The sequence below is a fragment of the Monodon monoceros genome, unplaced genomic scaffold (assembly GCF_005190385.1).
Source record: "Monodon monoceros isolate NGI ecotype Baffin Bay Population unplaced genomic scaffold, NGI_Narwhal_1 Super_Scaffold_17, whole genome shotgun sequence".
Lineage (NCBI taxonomy): Eukaryota > Metazoa > Chordata > Mammalia > Artiodactyla > Monodontidae > Monodon > Monodon monoceros.
Window position 1 is genome coordinate 668,372 of NW_021703773.1, and position 18,771 is coordinate 687,142.

The window sequence follows — 18,771 nt, forward strand, 5'->3', positions numbered from 1 at the left end:
TATGGCGTTGACCAAGGGATCAGCTCTACCAAGCACCCATATAATTAGATCTTCCCCCACCATCTCAGGAACATGAAGACTTCCCAGCAGAATGGGACCTCACAGAGCAAACGGCCAAAAGAGATTATAGTGACCATCTAATCCAACACCCTCTACTTACAGTCAAGGAATCTCTGGCCTAATCAAACAACCTGCCCCAAGTAATCAACCAATGCCAGTGGCAGAATGAAAGCCAAGATCTCCCAGTGTCCTTTTCCCAGCACCAGGCCACTGCTACCAAAGCTGCATCATGGGAGCCAATACATACTCATCACCCACAAGTATTTGTTCAGGATCCAATTTACATACGGTAATACAAGAAATACTGCCAAATAGAATGTCCACAGGTTGCCAATTTGGCAAACCACTAAATTGTACTCTACCTGCCCCCAAAACCCAAATTACTTTTCACTCACATCATTCACTTACATCCACAGAAACCAGCCAAATGCTTTTCAAATATGTTCCACACTCAGATTTCCCAAAGAAAAACTGCTACAAAAACCACCAGCACAAAATTAAGAGAATGGGACCAGTACCTTCCCCAGAAAGCAATCTCTGGGGTGCCTTTCGCGTAGGTGGAGTTACTGGAGCCACTCAGCCCATTGGTGTTCCCACCAGAATAGCCCATCACTATTCCACCATCTGCAGAGATGCTCAGGACGTCCTGCTGTCCTCCCATTGATGTCCTCTCCAGGAACTGACCACCTTCTTTAATGCGCTGTTGTATCATGGGAGTGAGGGGCACTTCAAAGCTAAAATAGCTATCAGGCTCTGAATATAAAGTCTCCAAGGACTCAGCACTGTAGTATAAAGAAGTGTTGTCCAAAATGGTTTCAAACTGGGAGCTGTACACATCAGTGGAGTCCTCTGCACAACCAGACCCAAGGATATCATCATCTCTGGCCCGAAAGTGCTCCTCTTGCTCAAGAATCCTGGAAAGCACATAAAACGGACGAATTTCAATATCAGGTTATTCTTTCCCCTCCAACCATATAAAAAAGGGAACATTCTATAGAGCTAACACTTGTATTCAGTGGGCTTATGTCAATACATTTGGGAAGGAAGATTTCATAGAAACATATTCAGGCTGAAAAAACTCTTTAGCATACATACGCTATGCTACCCTCTACATAATTTAATATAGTTTTGAACTATTTCCTAATATGTGAATCAGGTCCAAAGAATATTTCAATAAAATGTTAAAATAATGAATTTTCATCTAGCCAACTAAACTCCAAAAATCCAAATTAACAGCTACTGTCATTCTTAATTTTAACAGAAAGAGGTCATTAACAGGTAAATGACCTGTTAGAAGATAAATATATTGTGTAAACTTAATGGACGAAAAATACACTAAACTTTCATCAGTCTGTTAATATTTTCTGATTTAAATAAGACCAAACGCCCTCAAGAAGATAAATATTCTATAATCCAAGGGCCGTCCCCTGGTGACAATAAGACAGCACTGCAGAGAGGGTTCAGGTCCAGAAACAGCCAGCCAGTAAACGACCTTTTAAAAAAATAAATAAATAAGAGCCAACAAACATGTTTACTACAGGGCTAACCAAAACAGTGACAACCTACAAAAAACGTACAAGTTAATATACCTGGGGCGTTAATTAATTAATATGCAGCATGTTCTTCAAATATTAAAAATGAACATTAGAATAACTAAATAAAATTTTAAAACTCAGTAAGAGAAAGAAGACAAGAGACAGAAAAACGTGGAGCTGAATCTGGATGTGCCAATTACTAGCTGAGCCTCAGGAACAAAACAGAAATAGGAATAAAACTACCTGGTAGGTAACCCACATTTCTAGGTATTACCAGGACTCACGTTCAACAGTACAGTTGTCTCTGCTGCTTTTAAATTACTGAAGGCCTACCCCACACCAAGTACTATTGTGGGTTCTACCTCTAAATGGCTCCTCAGGGCGCTTGCAGTGAAACAGGAAGCTCAGGATGAGGCCTCTCCCTACCTCTGCTCACCTATTTCCCACCCTCCCCCAGCCCCCAGGCTCCAGCCACACGGGGAAGGAGGGCGGACGGAGGGTCACATCTTAAAAGGCACCTGGAGGCTTCTGCTTCCCAGCATCCAGGAAGCATGCTCCATTAGCGACAAGCAGTCCTCCTTTGCCCAGGTGGTTCCCTCTGCCTGGAATATCCTCCTCCCCATTCTCTGCTGGGCAAACACGTATTCATTCCTGAAGTCTCAGCGTAACTATCACTTCCACAGAAAGGCCTTCCCCAAGCCATCAACCGAATCAGCCTCTCTCCTGCATTCAGACTATTCTTTCTAGGGACCTCCCTGGCGGTCCAGTGGTTGGGACTTCGCCTTCCAATGCCGGGGTGAGGGTCTGAACCCTGGCTGGGCAGCTGGGATCCCACGTGCCTCGCCTCGGGGCCAAAGGGCCAAAAGGTGAAGCAGAAGCAATACTGTAACAAATTCAATAAAGACATTAAAAATGGTCCACATCAAAAAAAACTTTAAAACAAAACAAAACTATTCTTTCTAGTATGTCTCCCTTCTTCTCCTTTACGGAACCCAGCACAATTAGAGGTCCCAGCATTATTAATGTGTTGATCTTCAGAAGTAAACTCCATGAGGTCAGTGACCTCAGGCCATGTCTATTTTCCACTGTTTTTTTTTTTTTTTGCCCTCCCCGCACAGCTTGCATGATCTTAGTTTCCCAACCAAGAATGGAACCCATGCCCCCTGCAGTGGAAGCACAGAGTCCTAACCACTGGACCGCCAGGGAATTCCCAGGGCCATGTCTATTTTGAACATTCCTTTATGCCCAGCATCTCTAGCCGTATCAAGGACAGAGCAGACAACTGAAAACCATTTGTGGAAGGACAGGAAGGGAAGGAGGGTGGGAGGAAAGGAGGAATGAATTAATAATCTGCACAAGCACAGAAGTGCATACCCCAGTGGGAATATAATTACCGAGCCATGTGCCACATATCAGGGCTCCTTTTGAGGGGAGTCTGGAGATTTTCTGTGTAGGGGGGATGGGGACAGGAGGGAGAGGAGTCCTGACAGCCAACCTAAAGGAGCATCTCTTCGTGGATCTGTTAGTTAACTGTGGAGAAAACGGCATCTCCTTACACCAAACAAACAAAACCCTTCAGGCATGACACAGATGTTTTCCCATGTGAACTACTACAGGTGGAGGACTGACAAGACGGCACACATTTGAAATGACTTTGCCAAAAGGAACACTCTACAGTCAGACTACAAGCAAAGGAAGTGAAGACAGACAGGTATGGCTTCCATTTTTCCAGTCTCTCAGCCGGTATGGATGCCAGAAATGTAGGGAGAGACCAGGAAATACCATATGATGCCAAGTTTACTCATCAGGGCTGTAATCAAAACATGCTGCTTGTGAGAAGGGAGACCCATGTGAGTGCCATGGAAGAACTGAATTCTGACCTCCTGATCTCCTCTTTCAATCTAGAAAACTGAGCCAGCCTCTGTGTTCCTACATGTATAAGGCTGTATGCAGGCAACAGTGCTGCACCCAGAAGAAATGCCTGAGTTAAGATGTAACGACTACAGGATGTCAAAAAGAGTTCAAACCTTTCCACATTGTTAAAGATAATCGTGGGGTATTTAGTTACCTTGATGTTGGAGAAGTTGCAACCTGTCAAATACAATAAAACATCAGAAATGGATTCACCTAGTTTAGAGTTCACAGTCTCCCCATATGGACAACTTTATAACAAGACCACTTTAACATCTCGGAACCTTAGAAGCAACATAACTTACAGTCACTTCTCTTCCATTCTGTGGTAAACAAGGACCCAGGATATTGTGAATCGAGTTCTCACTGGCATCACAGACAGCAGGATACTATGCGAGCTCACCTTTCCCTGTCTCTCTCCAATTCAGGTTTCATCTCAAGATGTTCCTTGTTTTCCCTTAGGAAGACTTCATCCTCTCCACTCTCAAGAAGAGGCTCAGGCAGAAGTGGCCCTGAGCCAGTGGCCAGCCTCTCTGAAGGAGCTCTCCAGGTGTCATCCCAAACACTCTCAGTTAAACCAGCTGAATCCCACAAACCAGCAGATGAGACGAGATGGCTTGGCACTTTAGAAAACTCTTTGCTTTCAGGAGGGGTTGTCCTTTCCAATGATGTCTGAAAATCCACAGGTTGCCATGTCCCTCTTTTCTCCCCTCCTGTCCACAATATTTCCACCCCTTGAAATTCCACATGTTTGACCTGGCCTGGGCGTCCTGAGGAGCTGCCTCGACCACATTGCTCTGGGTGCTCTCTCCCCTGATCAGATCTCCTCTCTCTCAATAAACCAGCACTTCCCACTGAGCTGTGGGTCACGGGGCTCCCCACGGAGGATGCTGGACAAGCTGGCTCCTGCACATGGACAGCCCCCTTTCTCCCATTATTAGCTCTTAGGGAAAGCTCTGCTTGAGTTTCTCCAGTTAATAGTGCAGTCAGGTCCTCCTGGATGCTCAAATAAAAACTTTCCTCAGTCGTAACTTCAGCTGAAAGAGGTATATCGGGTGACTTTTCTCGGCCAGCAGGGAACAGTGTGTTGGCTCTCTGTGTTCTATGACTGGCAGGGTCTGGTTCTTGTTCCACCTGCTGAACTAAAAAAGTAGAAACCGCATCTCCATCCAGTACCTTTGTAGCCTGCAATGTTCCTGAAACTATTCTGGCTTCTGTGGCTTTCAGAGCTGAAATCAAAGAGTCAATGGGTTGTAAACTCTGTTCCTTGAGATGACTCTGAGAGGGGACCTCTCTGACATCTTTTGGTCCTCCGGTAACACTGAGAAGCCCAGAGGGATGGCCAGCAAGAGACTGGACCCTCTGCTGCACCTGAGGGCAGCACGGCAGAGACTCGGCATCAAACTCGAGAGAGGCTCTTAGGCCTTCTCCACTTTCCTCCATGGTCCCATATTCTGGAAATTCATTTGTGACATTCGGGGGGAGTAAAGTGCTTCCTCCATGATCACCTACAAAGAGAACAGAATGGACACATGACTTGTTCTGAACAACAGATTCCAATGTGTGTTAATAAATCTCCATATGCATTAGGCATTCAGTCATCCTTATGTGATCCTTTCACTGTCTCCTGCCCCCACCTCTGCAACACTTGCTTCTCATAACCCTGCCGGTGGTCCCTTCCACTTAGCTTACACGAGAGTACCCACAAAGGTTTTGGCACAGACAGAGACAATCTAATGACACACGCCCTATTCAACCCTGCTTCTGATGAAGTCCCACACATGCACCTCGGTTGCTGCATATGCAAGAACAGATGAAAATAAGGATATGTATCATTTTCCAAATACCACTCATGAAATAGCAACTAAAGTATTTATATTGGGCACAACAACAGTCTTACGATCCAGCCAACAATATCTGTGCAGTGCAATCTCTGAGATGGAAGCCTCAGAAAAAAGATACGATCTATTTAAAGTCAGTAAATATTTTTTTGGCTGGAAGCTTCCCCTTCACTGTTGGATTTCTGTTGTGGGGGGGAATGCTTTCAGAACATCCCTGGGGAATGAGACTGAAGTCAAAATGGAATAGGAAACTTAGTATGTTAAGAAAGATCTCTGGGATCCCAACTGAATAAAATTTAAATGGTATCATATGCAGAACCCCAATATATGAAGCCGTAAAAACAATTAGCATATATTTACTATGTAGGATCAAATTTACATCCTTTTCTTATTAAAATGGCAGTCAATGAGAAAAATGAAGACATTCTGATAACAGAATTTTAAATTGAGGATTTATGGATAACAGTTACAGTCCTATCACCCCAGGATCCAATTTCCTTCTGAACTTGGTTTTGGTTACTTTGTATTGAGAATATCCTCATCTACCCTGGAAATGTAGGGTCCTCACTTGGATAACTTTATGACAGAGGACACCTGTTGTTTTTGTTATTGCTTTTAAAGCACTGCCAGCTACCACCTTCCTATTCAGTGAAATGTTTGATGACTGTCTGAATATATACAATGAAATGACATGAAAGACTTGATTCCACGGCATGTACAAAATGAGGTAACTTGGAAACATAAGTTAATGTATAGTATCCCACAGTGTGGAAAATCTGATAAATAATAATACATCTAAGAGTGTATTCAGTTTCATATTTCATTTTTGAAATAATTTGAAATATATTTTTTAAATTAAATTTGAATCAGTATTGATGGAATCCAAGAAGCACTTCTCTGTGATTGTAGTATTGATAGTACCTTCACAAGACAGAAGTAAGAGGATGTGGCTTGCTTGAAATCTGAGGAGGAAGCAACTTTCAAACCCTGATTTTGAAAAGGAAGACAGTTAAAAGCAATAAAGGTTCCTCTTCCTGTGGCACACTGACATTTTAAATTTTTCAATAAAGACTGTGATAGGACTTTTAAGATTCAGTTGTCTTTAATATATTCACAAAATTGTGTGACCATCACCACAACCTAATTCCAGAACATTTTCATCACCTCCTACCACCACCATAAAACCTATATCCAATCCATTAGCCACCATTCCTCAGCCCCTGGTAACTACCAACCTACCTTCTGTCTCTATGGATTCACGTGTTCTACTTCATATCAACAGAATCACACAATATGTGGCATTTTTTGTCTTTTTTTCCACCTAGCACAATGCTTTCAAGGTTTATCCACACTGTACCATGTATCAGAACTTTTCTTTTTATTGACAAATAATATTCCATTGTATGGATATACCACAGTTTCTTTCCATTCATCTGCTGATGGACATTTGTGTTATTTCCACATTTTAGCTATTATAAATAATGAACATTTGTGTACAAGTTTTTGTGTCTACATTTATTTTCAGTTCTCTTGGTTATATATCTATGAGTGGATTCTGGGTCACATGGTAACTCTCTCTCTTTAATGTTTGGAGAAACTGCCAGTTTTCCAAAGCAGCTACACCATTTTACATTCCTACCAGCAAAGTCTGAGGGTTCTAGTACTGCCCATATTTTTTATTATAGCTGTCTTAGTAGATGTGAAATGCTATCTCACTATGGTTCTGATTTTGCTCAATATCATTAATCACTGTGGTAGTGATTAATGATATTGAGCATCTTGTCACATGCTTGTTGGCCATTTGTATGTCTTCTTCAGAGACATATCCATTCAAATCCTTTGCCCATTTTATAATTGGGTTACTTGTCTTTTTATTATTGAGTTGTAAGAGTCCTTTGTATATTCTGGACAGAAGTTCCTTATCATATACATACTTTGCAAACATTTTCTCCCATTCTGTGGGTTGTCTCTTCCCTTAGTTGATGGTGTTTTGTTTTCTTGTTTTTTTGTTTTGCGGTACACGGGCCTCTCACTGTTGTGGCCTCTCCCATTGCGGAGCACAGGCTCTGGATGCGCAGGCCAAGCGGCCATGGCTCACGGGCCTAGCCGCTCCGCGGCATGTGTGATCTTCCCGGACAGGGGCATGAACCCGTGTCCCCTGCATCAGCAGGCGGACTCTCAACCACTGCGCCACCAGGGAAGCCCGATGGTGTTTTTTTTGAAGCACAATTTTTAAAAATTTTAATAAAATCCAACATCTATTTTTTTATTTTGTTGCTTGTGTCTTTGGTGTCATATGCAACAAATTATTGTCTAATCCAAGGTCACAAAGATTTATTCCTTTTTTTTTTAAGAGTTTTACAGTGTTAGCTATTACATGTAGACCTTTGATCCATTTTGAATTAACTCTTGTATATGGGGTAAAGTGGAGCTCCAACGTCATTCTGTTGCATGTGGATATCCACTGTCCCAGCACTACTGTTGAAAAAAACTATTATTTCCCCCACTGAACTGCATTAATACCTTCATAGAAAATCAACTGACCATAAACGTAAAGGTTTATGCCTGTACTCTAAATTCTATTCCTTTGAGCTAGCAGCAAGTATAACACCATCTTGATTACTGTAGCTTTGCAGAAGTAAAATCAGGAAGTGTGAGTCCTCCTACTTTGTCCTTCCTTTTCCAGGTTGTTTTGGCTACTCTGGGACCCTGGCATTTTCCATATGAATTTTAGGATCAGCTCGCCAGACACCTGAAATGTTCATAGAGGCTGGGATGAATCTGTAGAGCACTGCATCCTAACAATAATACTATTAAGTCTTTTGATCCATGACTATAGGATGTCTTTCCATTTATTTAATTTTCTTTAATTTCTTTTAACATGTTTTTGTTTTAAATGTACAAGTTTTACATTACTTTTGTTAAACTTACTCCCCTAAGTATTTTCTTTTTGATACTATAGTATGCAGAAATTTTTTCATTTTCAGATTATTCACTGCTAGCATATAGAAATACAACTGGTTGCCGAACTTACTATTTAGTACTAATAGCTTTTTTGTGGATTCCTTAGGATTTCCTATATATAAGATCATGTTGTCTGTGAACAGAGATAATTTTACTTTTTTTCTTTCTTATCTGAATGTCTTTTCTTTCTTTTTCTTGCCTAACTGCACTGGCCAGACCCTCTAGTACAATGTTGACAGTATACAATCCAAAAGCATGGGCTTTTTTCTTTAACTTAGTAAAATAGCTTTAAATTGTTAGAGAAGTACTTAGATCACAGTGGGAAATATTTCCTATAGATGTTATAATGCTTTTATTTAAGTTAGAGTATGCCTTTACAAAAAATGAGGATCACAGAATATAAAACTGCAAAAGTCAAAGGAATCAAAGAATTAATTTGGCTACCTAACATAATTAGCAAGAAAACAGGCTCAAAGGAATGATGTACTTGCCAACATGATACAACAAATAAAAACCAGAGCTTATCTATTTTACCTCTACTAAGCTTTACATCCCTCCCCTGCCCTCCATCTTTATTGGTATTGAGATACCCTAGTATGTGTCTTCAATCTTTTCCCTGAAATTTAAAAAAATCTTCTGAGGGCTTCCCTGGTGGCACAGTGGTTAAGAGTCCACCTGCTGATGCAGGGGACACGGGTTCGTGCCCTGGTCCGGGAAGATCCCACATGCCGCGGAGATCTTGGGCCTGTGAGCCATGGCCGCTGAGCCTGCGCGTCCGGAGCCTGTGCTCCGCAACGGGAGAGGCCCGCGCACCGCAAAAAAAAAAAAAAAAAAAAAAAAAAGAACCCTAGTACACTGTGGATGGAACGTAAATTAGTGCAACCTCCAGCGTGTGGAGGTTCCTCAAAAAATTAAAAATAGAACTACCATATGATACAGCAATTCCACTTATGGGTATTTACCTGAAGAAAACAAAAACACTAATTAGAAAAGATATCTGCACCCCTATGTTCACTGCAGCATTATTTACAATAGCCAAGATACGGAAACAACCTAAGTGCCCATCGATGGATGAACGGATAAAGAAACTGTGGTATATATATATTATATATAGTTTATATAATGGGATATTATTCAGCCATAAAAAAGAATGAAAACTTGCCGTTTGCAACAATATGATTGGACCTTGAGGACATTATGCTAGATGAAATAAGTCAGAGGAAGACACATACTGAATGGTCTCACTTACATGTGGAATTTTAAAAAAAAACAAAAACAAAAACAAGCTCACATATACAGAAGAGAGACTGGAAGTTGTCAGAAGGATGTGGGGGGAGGTGAAACAGGTAAAGTGATTAAAAAGGTACACACTTCCAGCTATAAAATAATCATGGGGATGTAATATACAGCACGGGGACCATAGTTAATAATACTGTCTTGCATATTTGAAAGTTGATAAGAGAGTAGATCTTAAAAGTCCTCATCACAAGAAAAATAATTTCTGTAACTACGTATGGTGATGGACTTACTGTGGTGATCATTTCACAACATATACAATAATGAATCATTACATTGTACACCTGAAACTAATATAATATTGTATGTCAATTATACTTCAAAAAAGAATTCTTGAAATTATGGAGAAACAAGCCTGCTCCAAAAGATGAGCTTCAGAAAAACCGTGGCCCTTCTAAGACTGACCCGGCTTGAGGCCCAGTAAATGAAATGGATTTCTTTCTACTCTGAGTAGCAAACTCCTTAAAAGAAAATGGCTGAAGGAAAAAAAAAAAAAGAAAAAAGAAGAAGAAAAAGAACTATTTGGCAAGTCTTCTGCAGACTTGGTCACAGCTTCACAGTAGAAATGTGAAGTAAAGAAGTTTATCATAAGGGATTCTGAGCAACTGGATATAGGTTTCCCAAAAGACTATGGGGGCCACGTCCATGAAACCACAATTACGAATCATACACACACTCCCTAGGAACTAGGCCCAGTCATTTTTAGGAAAAGATTCTTTGTTTGTTTTATCTTATTTTGTGTTGTTGCCACTAGAATATAAACTCCAAAAGAAAAGCACTTTGTCTGATTTCTTTACCATTATATCCCCAGAGCCTAGAATAACAGTACCGAGCAAAATGGATATATTTGTTGAATCAATGAATGAATGAAGAATGTCCTATAACCAACAGGATACCATTTAATAGAACCTCAAAAGAGAAACAGAAAGAAGCCTCCCAAAACCCAAGCAAAATACTACACGTCAATGCCACCTAAGTTCTGTCCCCTACTCCCAAGTACAGGCTGAAGAGAATGCTGGAAACATTGCGGGGGGTGGGGGTGGGGGGCGGGGTCGTCCTTCCTAACAAGGAGCTTGCAGTCCAGCAACTCTATCTGCATATATTTTCTCTTGCAGACAAAGTTTAAGCAGTGGTAAAGTTAAGTGGGGACAACCTTGGCCATAGTTCTAGAATTCACCATGATCCTACATGGGCTGTTACCATTAAACATTAATTTCTCAATTGTTTATCTTACTCTCTAAATGCTATGTTGCCCTATATGGTAGCCACAGCCACATATAACTACTTAAAAATTAATTAAAATTAAACTGAAAATCCAGTGCTCAATACCATATGTTGCTAGTGGCTATCATATTGCACCACAGATACAGAACATTTTTCCATGCTCACAGAGAAGTCTGTTTGAAAGCACTGCCCTAGAACCTTCCTACTCAAAATGTGGCCAGGGGACAGCAGCATAGGTATCACCCAGGAGTCTGTTCAAAATACAGACTCAAGGACCATCTCAGACCTTCCTAATCAGAATCTGTATTTCTAAAAAGAACCCCAGGTAATCTGTATACACTCTAAAATATGGTAGTACTTCTCCAGAGAACTACAACAATATCTAGAAGTTGTTCTGACTACATTTAAATGGTTAATTTTTATTCTGAAAGATAATCTTAAGAGTTCCTACCTCCTAACCGAAAGGTCCAAGTGTTCAATCAAGTAAACAAGAGGTAAAGAAAACATGCAGCCTCTCCTTCCAATCAAGAGAAAGTCTTGTGCATTCTGGTCTGGGTTTGCCATCCAGCTGATCCAGGATCCTTTCAGCAGAGGAAGAGAACCACCTCGACTGTGATGGGACCTGTCTTTAGTTTATAGCTCACAGTGAATTTCTCCCACAGTGAATGGTCAATGACTCTACCTTTAGGCAAAAGACCATAAAGTCCTAAAAAAAAACCTACAAATGTAAAACTGAGCATTAGTAAATGCCTGTACATTAACATCTGTACATAGCCTTAAAGAAATTACATTGTAGCTTAAAAGAAAGAAGCTGAGGGAAAGGTAAGGTTTTTCTGTTTTTAAAAACTGGGAGATCTTCCCAGACTTTCAAGATTCATGTCACTGGATATATCACTTGTAAAATAAAAATGCATAGGCAAATTCACTCTCGTGTGGCACTTTCAAGACAGCACTATTTTTTATAAGTACAGTTGAGCACATTTTCAATCCTTTATAAATCATGGCTAACCCAGCCACTAGAAGTCAGTTTCTCTCCTTCCCTTGTAGGTTGTTCATAAATGCAGTAATGTCCTTGGTGCTCTCTGTTCCCTAATGAATATCAGCTACCAAACATATTAAAACGTATATAATCAGTTAGTGTGATAAAAGAACTATAAGTTCTTAAGTTATTTCAACACTGGAAAACTTTCAGAAACAACCTTAAAGACACACTGCCCCCGACCTGTCAGGAAGGAATTCAATCCCATGGACAGAAGGGTGCCTGATTGTCCCCTTTAGTCTGAAATTTCATAAATCAATAAAAATAAATTGAAGACAAAGGTCCAATTTACAAAGCAACATAAAAAGTAAGCCTTGCAGAGTAAAAAGTCTCAAATACATTTTATCTATAAGTAATCATAATCCTTAACTGTGAATAACAATGATCAATGTTTCTAACAATCAATAAACCCCTCCAGTATCAGTGATGCATGCATGGTTTCGACTTGCAGTGCAGTAGAAAAAGTTTTACTTAAAAAAAGGAAACAAACAGGAGAATAATCCATTTTTACTAAGCAATAGAAAATATATTTAGTATGATAAAGGTGATATAAAATGAGTATGAGTAATGATAATTTGCTAAATTAGTAATATAAGCACATTATATTTTGGTACACACTCTTAATAAAAGCCCCACTTTGGAGATGGCTACAGTATGTAGCTGAGGATGCTGGCTATTACCTGGTCACTAATAACTCTCTAAAAGCACAGATATTTAAGGTATTTATGTTACAAAACCCAGGAAAAGGTCTGCCAACCACTACACAAGCTATTAGCATGTGCACACGAGACAGTTCTATTAATTGGACACTCTTTCCCCAAGTGATTAATAGTTACAGCTGTGCTCATCACAAACTAAATTTCACATACTAATGATTCAGAACCCAATTTTTCTCCTTCAATTCTAGTCCCTGGGGAACTGAGACTAGCTTTCCATTCCAGTCAACCGCAGAGGAGCTCTGTGGGCTAGGAGCAGCAGCACACAACACACGGAAGGTAAGACAAGTGCGCTAAGGAGCAGCCCAGCGACCTTAACCCAGGCCTCTGCCAGCATGCAGAGACCTGGCACTCATCACGGAGGAGAAATTCTAAGCTGCAAGAGCTGAATTTAGACCTATCTTTAAAATCATTGTTTTTAAAAGCTGGTTTCCTTTTCTCAATCAGTAGGATTCTCCACTTTGACCTATCATCCACTCTGATTTGTTTCTTCTTATATCCACACTTTGTGCTTCTCCTTCCAGTCTTAGCGCTTCTGATCATCATTGCTCCTCTGATTTCACCCATTCTATCCTTTTTCTACTTCTTCCTGTTAGGAATCCACACTTTTAAAAACCCAGTTTTATGTTCTAATTTTTTCCAGCTTTATTGAGATGTAATCGATGTATAACATTGTGTAGGTTCAGGGTATACAAGGTGTTGATTTGATAAACTTACAGATTGAAAAATGATCACCAATATAGCCTGAGCTAACACTTCTGCCACATCACACAATTACTTCTTTTTTGTGGTGAAAACATTTAAGATCTACTCTCTTAGCAGCTTCAAAGTACATCATACAATATTATTAACTATAATCACGATGCTTTACATCAGAGCCCCAGAACTTATTCATCTTGTAACTGTAAGTTTGTACCCTTGACCCGCATCTCCCCATTTTCCCCACCCTGACAGCCCCTGGTCACCACCACTTTACTCTCTGAAAACCCAATTTTTAAATTTCTCTGATCTTCACTGATTTTTTTTGTTTTCTCTTTATTTTTAAAAGCAAAAGTTTAAGCTTTTAAAGAACTCCACAGTCTTGTTTATAGCAGGCTCTCTTCTGCTAAAGTTAACACAGATGTGGTGGTATTAATATAAGTTCTTATTTAAGATATTTTATTAAATATTTTAATATTTTAAAATTGAAATATTAAAGAAATTTAATACTTAAGTTGAAATTCAAAATACTATACAATTCTTTTTCTTAAAAATCACAAATGCCAAGCGGCTGGAGTGCCTAGCAGTGATGATCCACTACAGCTGTGGACTTCCCTAAACCGCTGTGTGCCAAGACAGATGTCAAGTGCAGTGGAAAACAACAGCTCCACTCAGCCTCCAGCCTGTCACAAGCCTCAGCTGATCCATATTTGCATTCAGTAGTTTTCATGCTCAATAAGAGACCCACAGTTTTGCTAAGGATTCAGGCTGCAAATTGACATGAGCAATAATTCCAAGCGTCTCTGAAAATGCAAATTTCACCGAAGTCAAGTTCCCTGGTGAGAGAGAAATAAATCTTGAACTACTCTAAAAGTGACACTTTCCACAGATCAGAAAAACACACCCCCATGTGTAAACTGAGGAAAAATAAACCTCCAGCAGAGACCACCTGAGCCTCAAGGACAGTGCTCAAGGAGCAGCTGTGGTGCTGCCTGGGGCTAGCCAGGCTCTCCTCCAGAGACTCCGGCAGAGCAGGGGGAAAGCAGTCTGAGCTCTTTAAGAGAAACTCCTCCCCATTCCCATCCAGTGCCACAACATGATGGCTTTCTAAAACTACAGGGGTAGCTGGTTTCCTCTTTCTTTCTATATAATACATCAGAAACAGGGAGAAACAGGATGATAGAATTCTGTGTTCCCAGGAAAGCCGTTTGAACAACAACAAAAAACAATGAAAGGAAATAAAATTACAGGTAAGAATAATATTCTGTTTTCTATTTAAAAATAAAAATTTTGAAAAATCCAATGTCAGATGCTAAAATAAACCTTCCACGTTAAAGCCAGGGGAGGTTCTGGGCAACAGCACTCGGAGGGCAGGTGGTGTCTTTCTGGCGGCTGGGGAATTAAAGAACGGCTGGCGTGGACACCCCGGATAAATGCAGTATGTGCTTCTCTAGTCAGGATTCAGCAAAACCTCATCCAGCCCCAGCAGTCTCCTACTGGGATGGTCAAAAGACAAGACTAGTAAGCAAAAGCAGTCAATAATACAGACGGATCATTTTACAGCAGCATTTTACAAAAGATATATAAAAATATATTTGCCTGCATAGACCTACAAATAGAGGTTACTCACAGAGATTACTGTAGCTCCAGCAGTTACCCATTGATCATAGAAAATGCCCAGTTCATCAGCTTAACGCTTGAGAAAAGTTAGCTAGAAAAGAAGCTGGCTAATTCAAAATCTGCCGTTCTAGTAACTGGAAGCAAATGAGTTTCAGATTTCCTGGCAGCCCCTGTGGTCCTGCAATGCACAGGGTGATGTCCATGGAAGCGCTCTGAGCACCAGGAGCCCGGCTGAGCGAGCTGCCGCCTCTCCCTGTGTCACAAAGGCACAGCAGCCTGCCCTCACGCTCCCGTCTGCCTCTGCGCTCTCCACCTTGGTAGCTTACCGAAAACAACCACCGTAGGGCCTTTCTATATTTGTGAAAACTACTTCCAAGGAGATAATGGAGATGATGGGAGTGAGCTTTAATGTAACCATTTCCCCAGTGCAGCAGCAGGAACCCCAGCAAAGCCTCGGAGAGGACTGTACCACCCCGAGTGACATCAGAGGTGGGGCTGTCATCTCAGAATTATGCAGCATTTTCTCTGATGCAAGAAGGACACGCGTGAAAGGAGATGGATGGGCTCCCTTTTAGAGGATTTAATTCTTGTGTTATTTAACCAGAAAAGGCAAAAGCAAATGTAATGTTGAACAACTGCTGTGGGAGGATCTCAATCCTGCTTTCCCGGTCCTCATCTCACGGCTAAATGACGCTGCCAACTAAAGTCATTTTACTGACGACTGCATTACCATTCCTGCAATTAAATTCTTATTTAATGGGTAGCTGATATTACTTGGAAAATGTGACATGAAAAAATTCGAAGACATTAACATTTAGTTTTAAATATGATGACATAAACTTTTACATCACCAATGGTACCTCAGATGTATGCAATACCTTTCTACACAATCTCAATAAAAATACTAAATGAAAAACTAATGGTTTTGTAGATGAGAAAAGTGAAGTGAAAAATAGCACGAGATGAAGAGCATAATGTAAAATTGGTCCTTAGTCTTAGTAACAGAGGTTAATACAAACATTGAAAATATCTCATCTTCTATAACCTTAATTTTCCAACCAGTATAAAAAGCAAAGGCCAATACAAAGCAATTGATGCGTATTTTTATTCACTCCATATGCATTTACTGAGTACCTAATAGGTGTGAGATAATGTGCTGGGTTTAATTTGGGGTATACATTTCTCATAAATAATATAGCCAGAAGAGAAAATATTTATAAAATGCTTACTATGTGCCAGGCACCACACTAAGCAGCTTTATTGTATTAACTTATCTATTCCTACCAGCAGCCCTGTGGGATAGCTACCATAATTAACCCATTTTACAGATAAAACTACTGAAACGCAAGAAGTATCTGACTTGTATGAGTTCACATGGCTAAAACCGGCACAGGCAGGATTCAATTACAGGCACTAAGGCTGCAAAGTCCACCCTCTCAGTCCATAAAGCTACACTGACTCCTGGGGGCTTCCTTGTCAAGTAAAACAATTCCAAAGGAAGAATATAATTTTCAGAATTTGGAACCACAGCAAGTCAAAAATAGCAAGAAGATTCACCCAAATATAAGAGGATAAAGGCAGAGAGTACACCTAGAGAAAGCATACAAAGATAGTGAAAATGACACCCAGGAGAGGAATTTCAGTGCTGACTGCTCCAGTGACCTTGGGCCAATGGCTTTAAATCTTTCGGCTTTAGTTTCCTTACTTCTGAGCTATAGATTTTTAAATTATAAAAGCACGGTTAAAGCGCACAATCTAGATTTGTAGTCTGGGTTCCATCACTTTCCAATTATGTCCCTCAAGCAAGATTTAACCTCTGAGGGGCTCAATTTTCTCATCCAAAAAAAATGAGGAAAACAATGAGGTTGTTCTGAGAATTAAATTAACTATTCATATAAATATATAAAGCACTCATACTAGCAACTAGTATATAATAAAAGCTCAAGATTATTATTGTTACTATAATCATCATTACTTTTAGCATTATTACTGCATTTTTAAACTACAACTGCCAGCTTCCTCCCTCTTCAAAAACTTCTCCAGGAAGAGCTGCGATTTTTCCAGAGTTGGTAGGAAAAGCAGAAAGGACAACCTTTGCTGGTGTCATACAAACATTAACCAACCCATGAATCACCAACTCTCTGTGAGATATAAGCTGAAGTTGTTGGGTGTGCTTTCCAAGAAAGCTCCTTACAAGGGGAAAAAACTCAAATACACGAATGAGGGTGCTGAATAAAGTTACTGAGATTATAAAAAGGCTGCATAACTAAGATGATCCCCTTAAATGCATCTACCAGTGACTGTGAGGAAATGAAACTGTCTCAACCACACAACTGTCTCATTTCTAAATGTCTAGCACTTCACATTAGGCTTTAATTAACAATATCTTTGACAGACATCCTACAACTCACCATTTTAAAAAGTAAAGCTTGAAAATAAATTTATTACATATTCTCTAGTCTCTCATGTACACTATCTCTAAAAAATATACATATGGAAACAGCACCTGAGTCTACGACTGGGTTGGCAGTGACATCCTGAAGTCTTTGACTGTCTGGTTTTGTTTTGTTTCTGAAATGTAACCTAATAAAGCTGCTTGAAAGACAGATAATATCAATAATATTCAGATGAGAGAACCAATAAAAAATTTACCAACCAATATTCTGTTTATATCTCCTCTGTAAAAGATAATTTGTTTTTCTAGAAATATCACGGACAGACTGTACCAATCAAAAAAGCTAGATTTATAAAATACACTTTTTCATTAAAATTTAAGATCTTCTAAACAAAAGTATACAACAGCCAACTGCAACCAATGTTTTTTAATGAAAGTATGAAATTTAAATTATAAAGTATTTTGAGTGTTAACATAAAGTTTGTATTGACTGTATCTTCTTATTTTCTGTGTTGATGCTCTGGCATTTGGGGCCTTGATCTTGGAGAGGCAGCCCCTCCCAGGGCTAGCTATTTCCTGAAGAGAGCAAAGGACTCCCCTGGGAGTACACTTCTGATGCACCAATCAACCGATCCAGAGCCACACCCCATGCATCTCCTTCCTCAACCTCTCCCACCTAAGCTCCCCGGCTCTAAATCACCCAAGGGCCTGGCATGGGACAACTAGGAACTACCCCTAGACTTTAACCCTTGAAATTATTCAAACTATATAATCCTAAGCTTACGTAGGTATCTACCCTGCCTTACCCATTCCTTCCAGCAAAAACTCCATTAAAGGCTGGGCTGTGCTCTTCCCCACCCCCCTCTATCCCCATGTGGCCCTGCAGGTGTTTCTAGAGATCTGTGAGTACACTTCTTTCTTCATGACAATTATTCCCGTGTCTGTGTGACTTACCATACCTGATTAAAACAAATCCTAAATACAAATCTTGTAAGAAAGTTTTAAGAGAAATGAATAATTAGTTATTCTTGAATAACAAAATTTCAAATCAGTAATGTATTTCTAGACTTTATTGTCACTAGCACTGACAAGCTGTAGGTAATAAATTGCTATTTGATATAATGTGTTACTTCTCAAAAATTTCCAACAAAGTAATACAAACAGGCAAGCAAACTACTGTTATCCAATTTAGTACAAAATTTTAGAATTAAAGATATTTTACAAATAAAGACTGTATAATGCCAATTTTATCACAACATATGATATTTTATTATTTGCCTTTATTACTTACTAAATCCATGAGGAGACAAGATTATCAGAAGAACTGGTAACAATAGTTCCTTATTTGAAATAACTTCGTTTTATTGAGCAAATTTCAACAAATAAGAAGCCAGTTTTCCAGGCTTTCCTGGTGGCGCGGTGGTTGGGGGTCCGCCTGCCGATGCAGGGGACGTGGGTTCGTGCCCCAGTC

General features: G+C 39.9%; 1 protein-coding gene across 7 annotated transcripts in view; it reads right to left on the bottom strand.

Annotated features, from left to right (window-relative positions):
* Window positions 1-18,771, bottom strand: part of PSD3 (pleckstrin and Sec7 domain containing 3) — a 565,580-nt gene that overhangs the window by 370,665 nt on the left and 176,144 nt on the right. For 5 of the 7 annotated variants that reach the window (XM_029226681.1, XM_029226683.1, XM_029226687.1 and 2 more), the window contains 2 exons: window positions 3,910-5,014; window positions 579-974 (listed from right to left, as the gene is read on the bottom strand). In XM_029226681.1, the coding sequence (XP_029082514.1) occupies window positions 579-974; window positions 3,910-5,014 (1,501 nt within the window). Of the gene's footprint in view, window positions 1-578; window positions 975-3,811; window positions 5,015-14,915; window positions 14,947-18,771 lie in introns of those variants that run through there. The other 2 variants (XM_029226686.1, XM_029226688.1) reach the window with 2 other exon arrangements.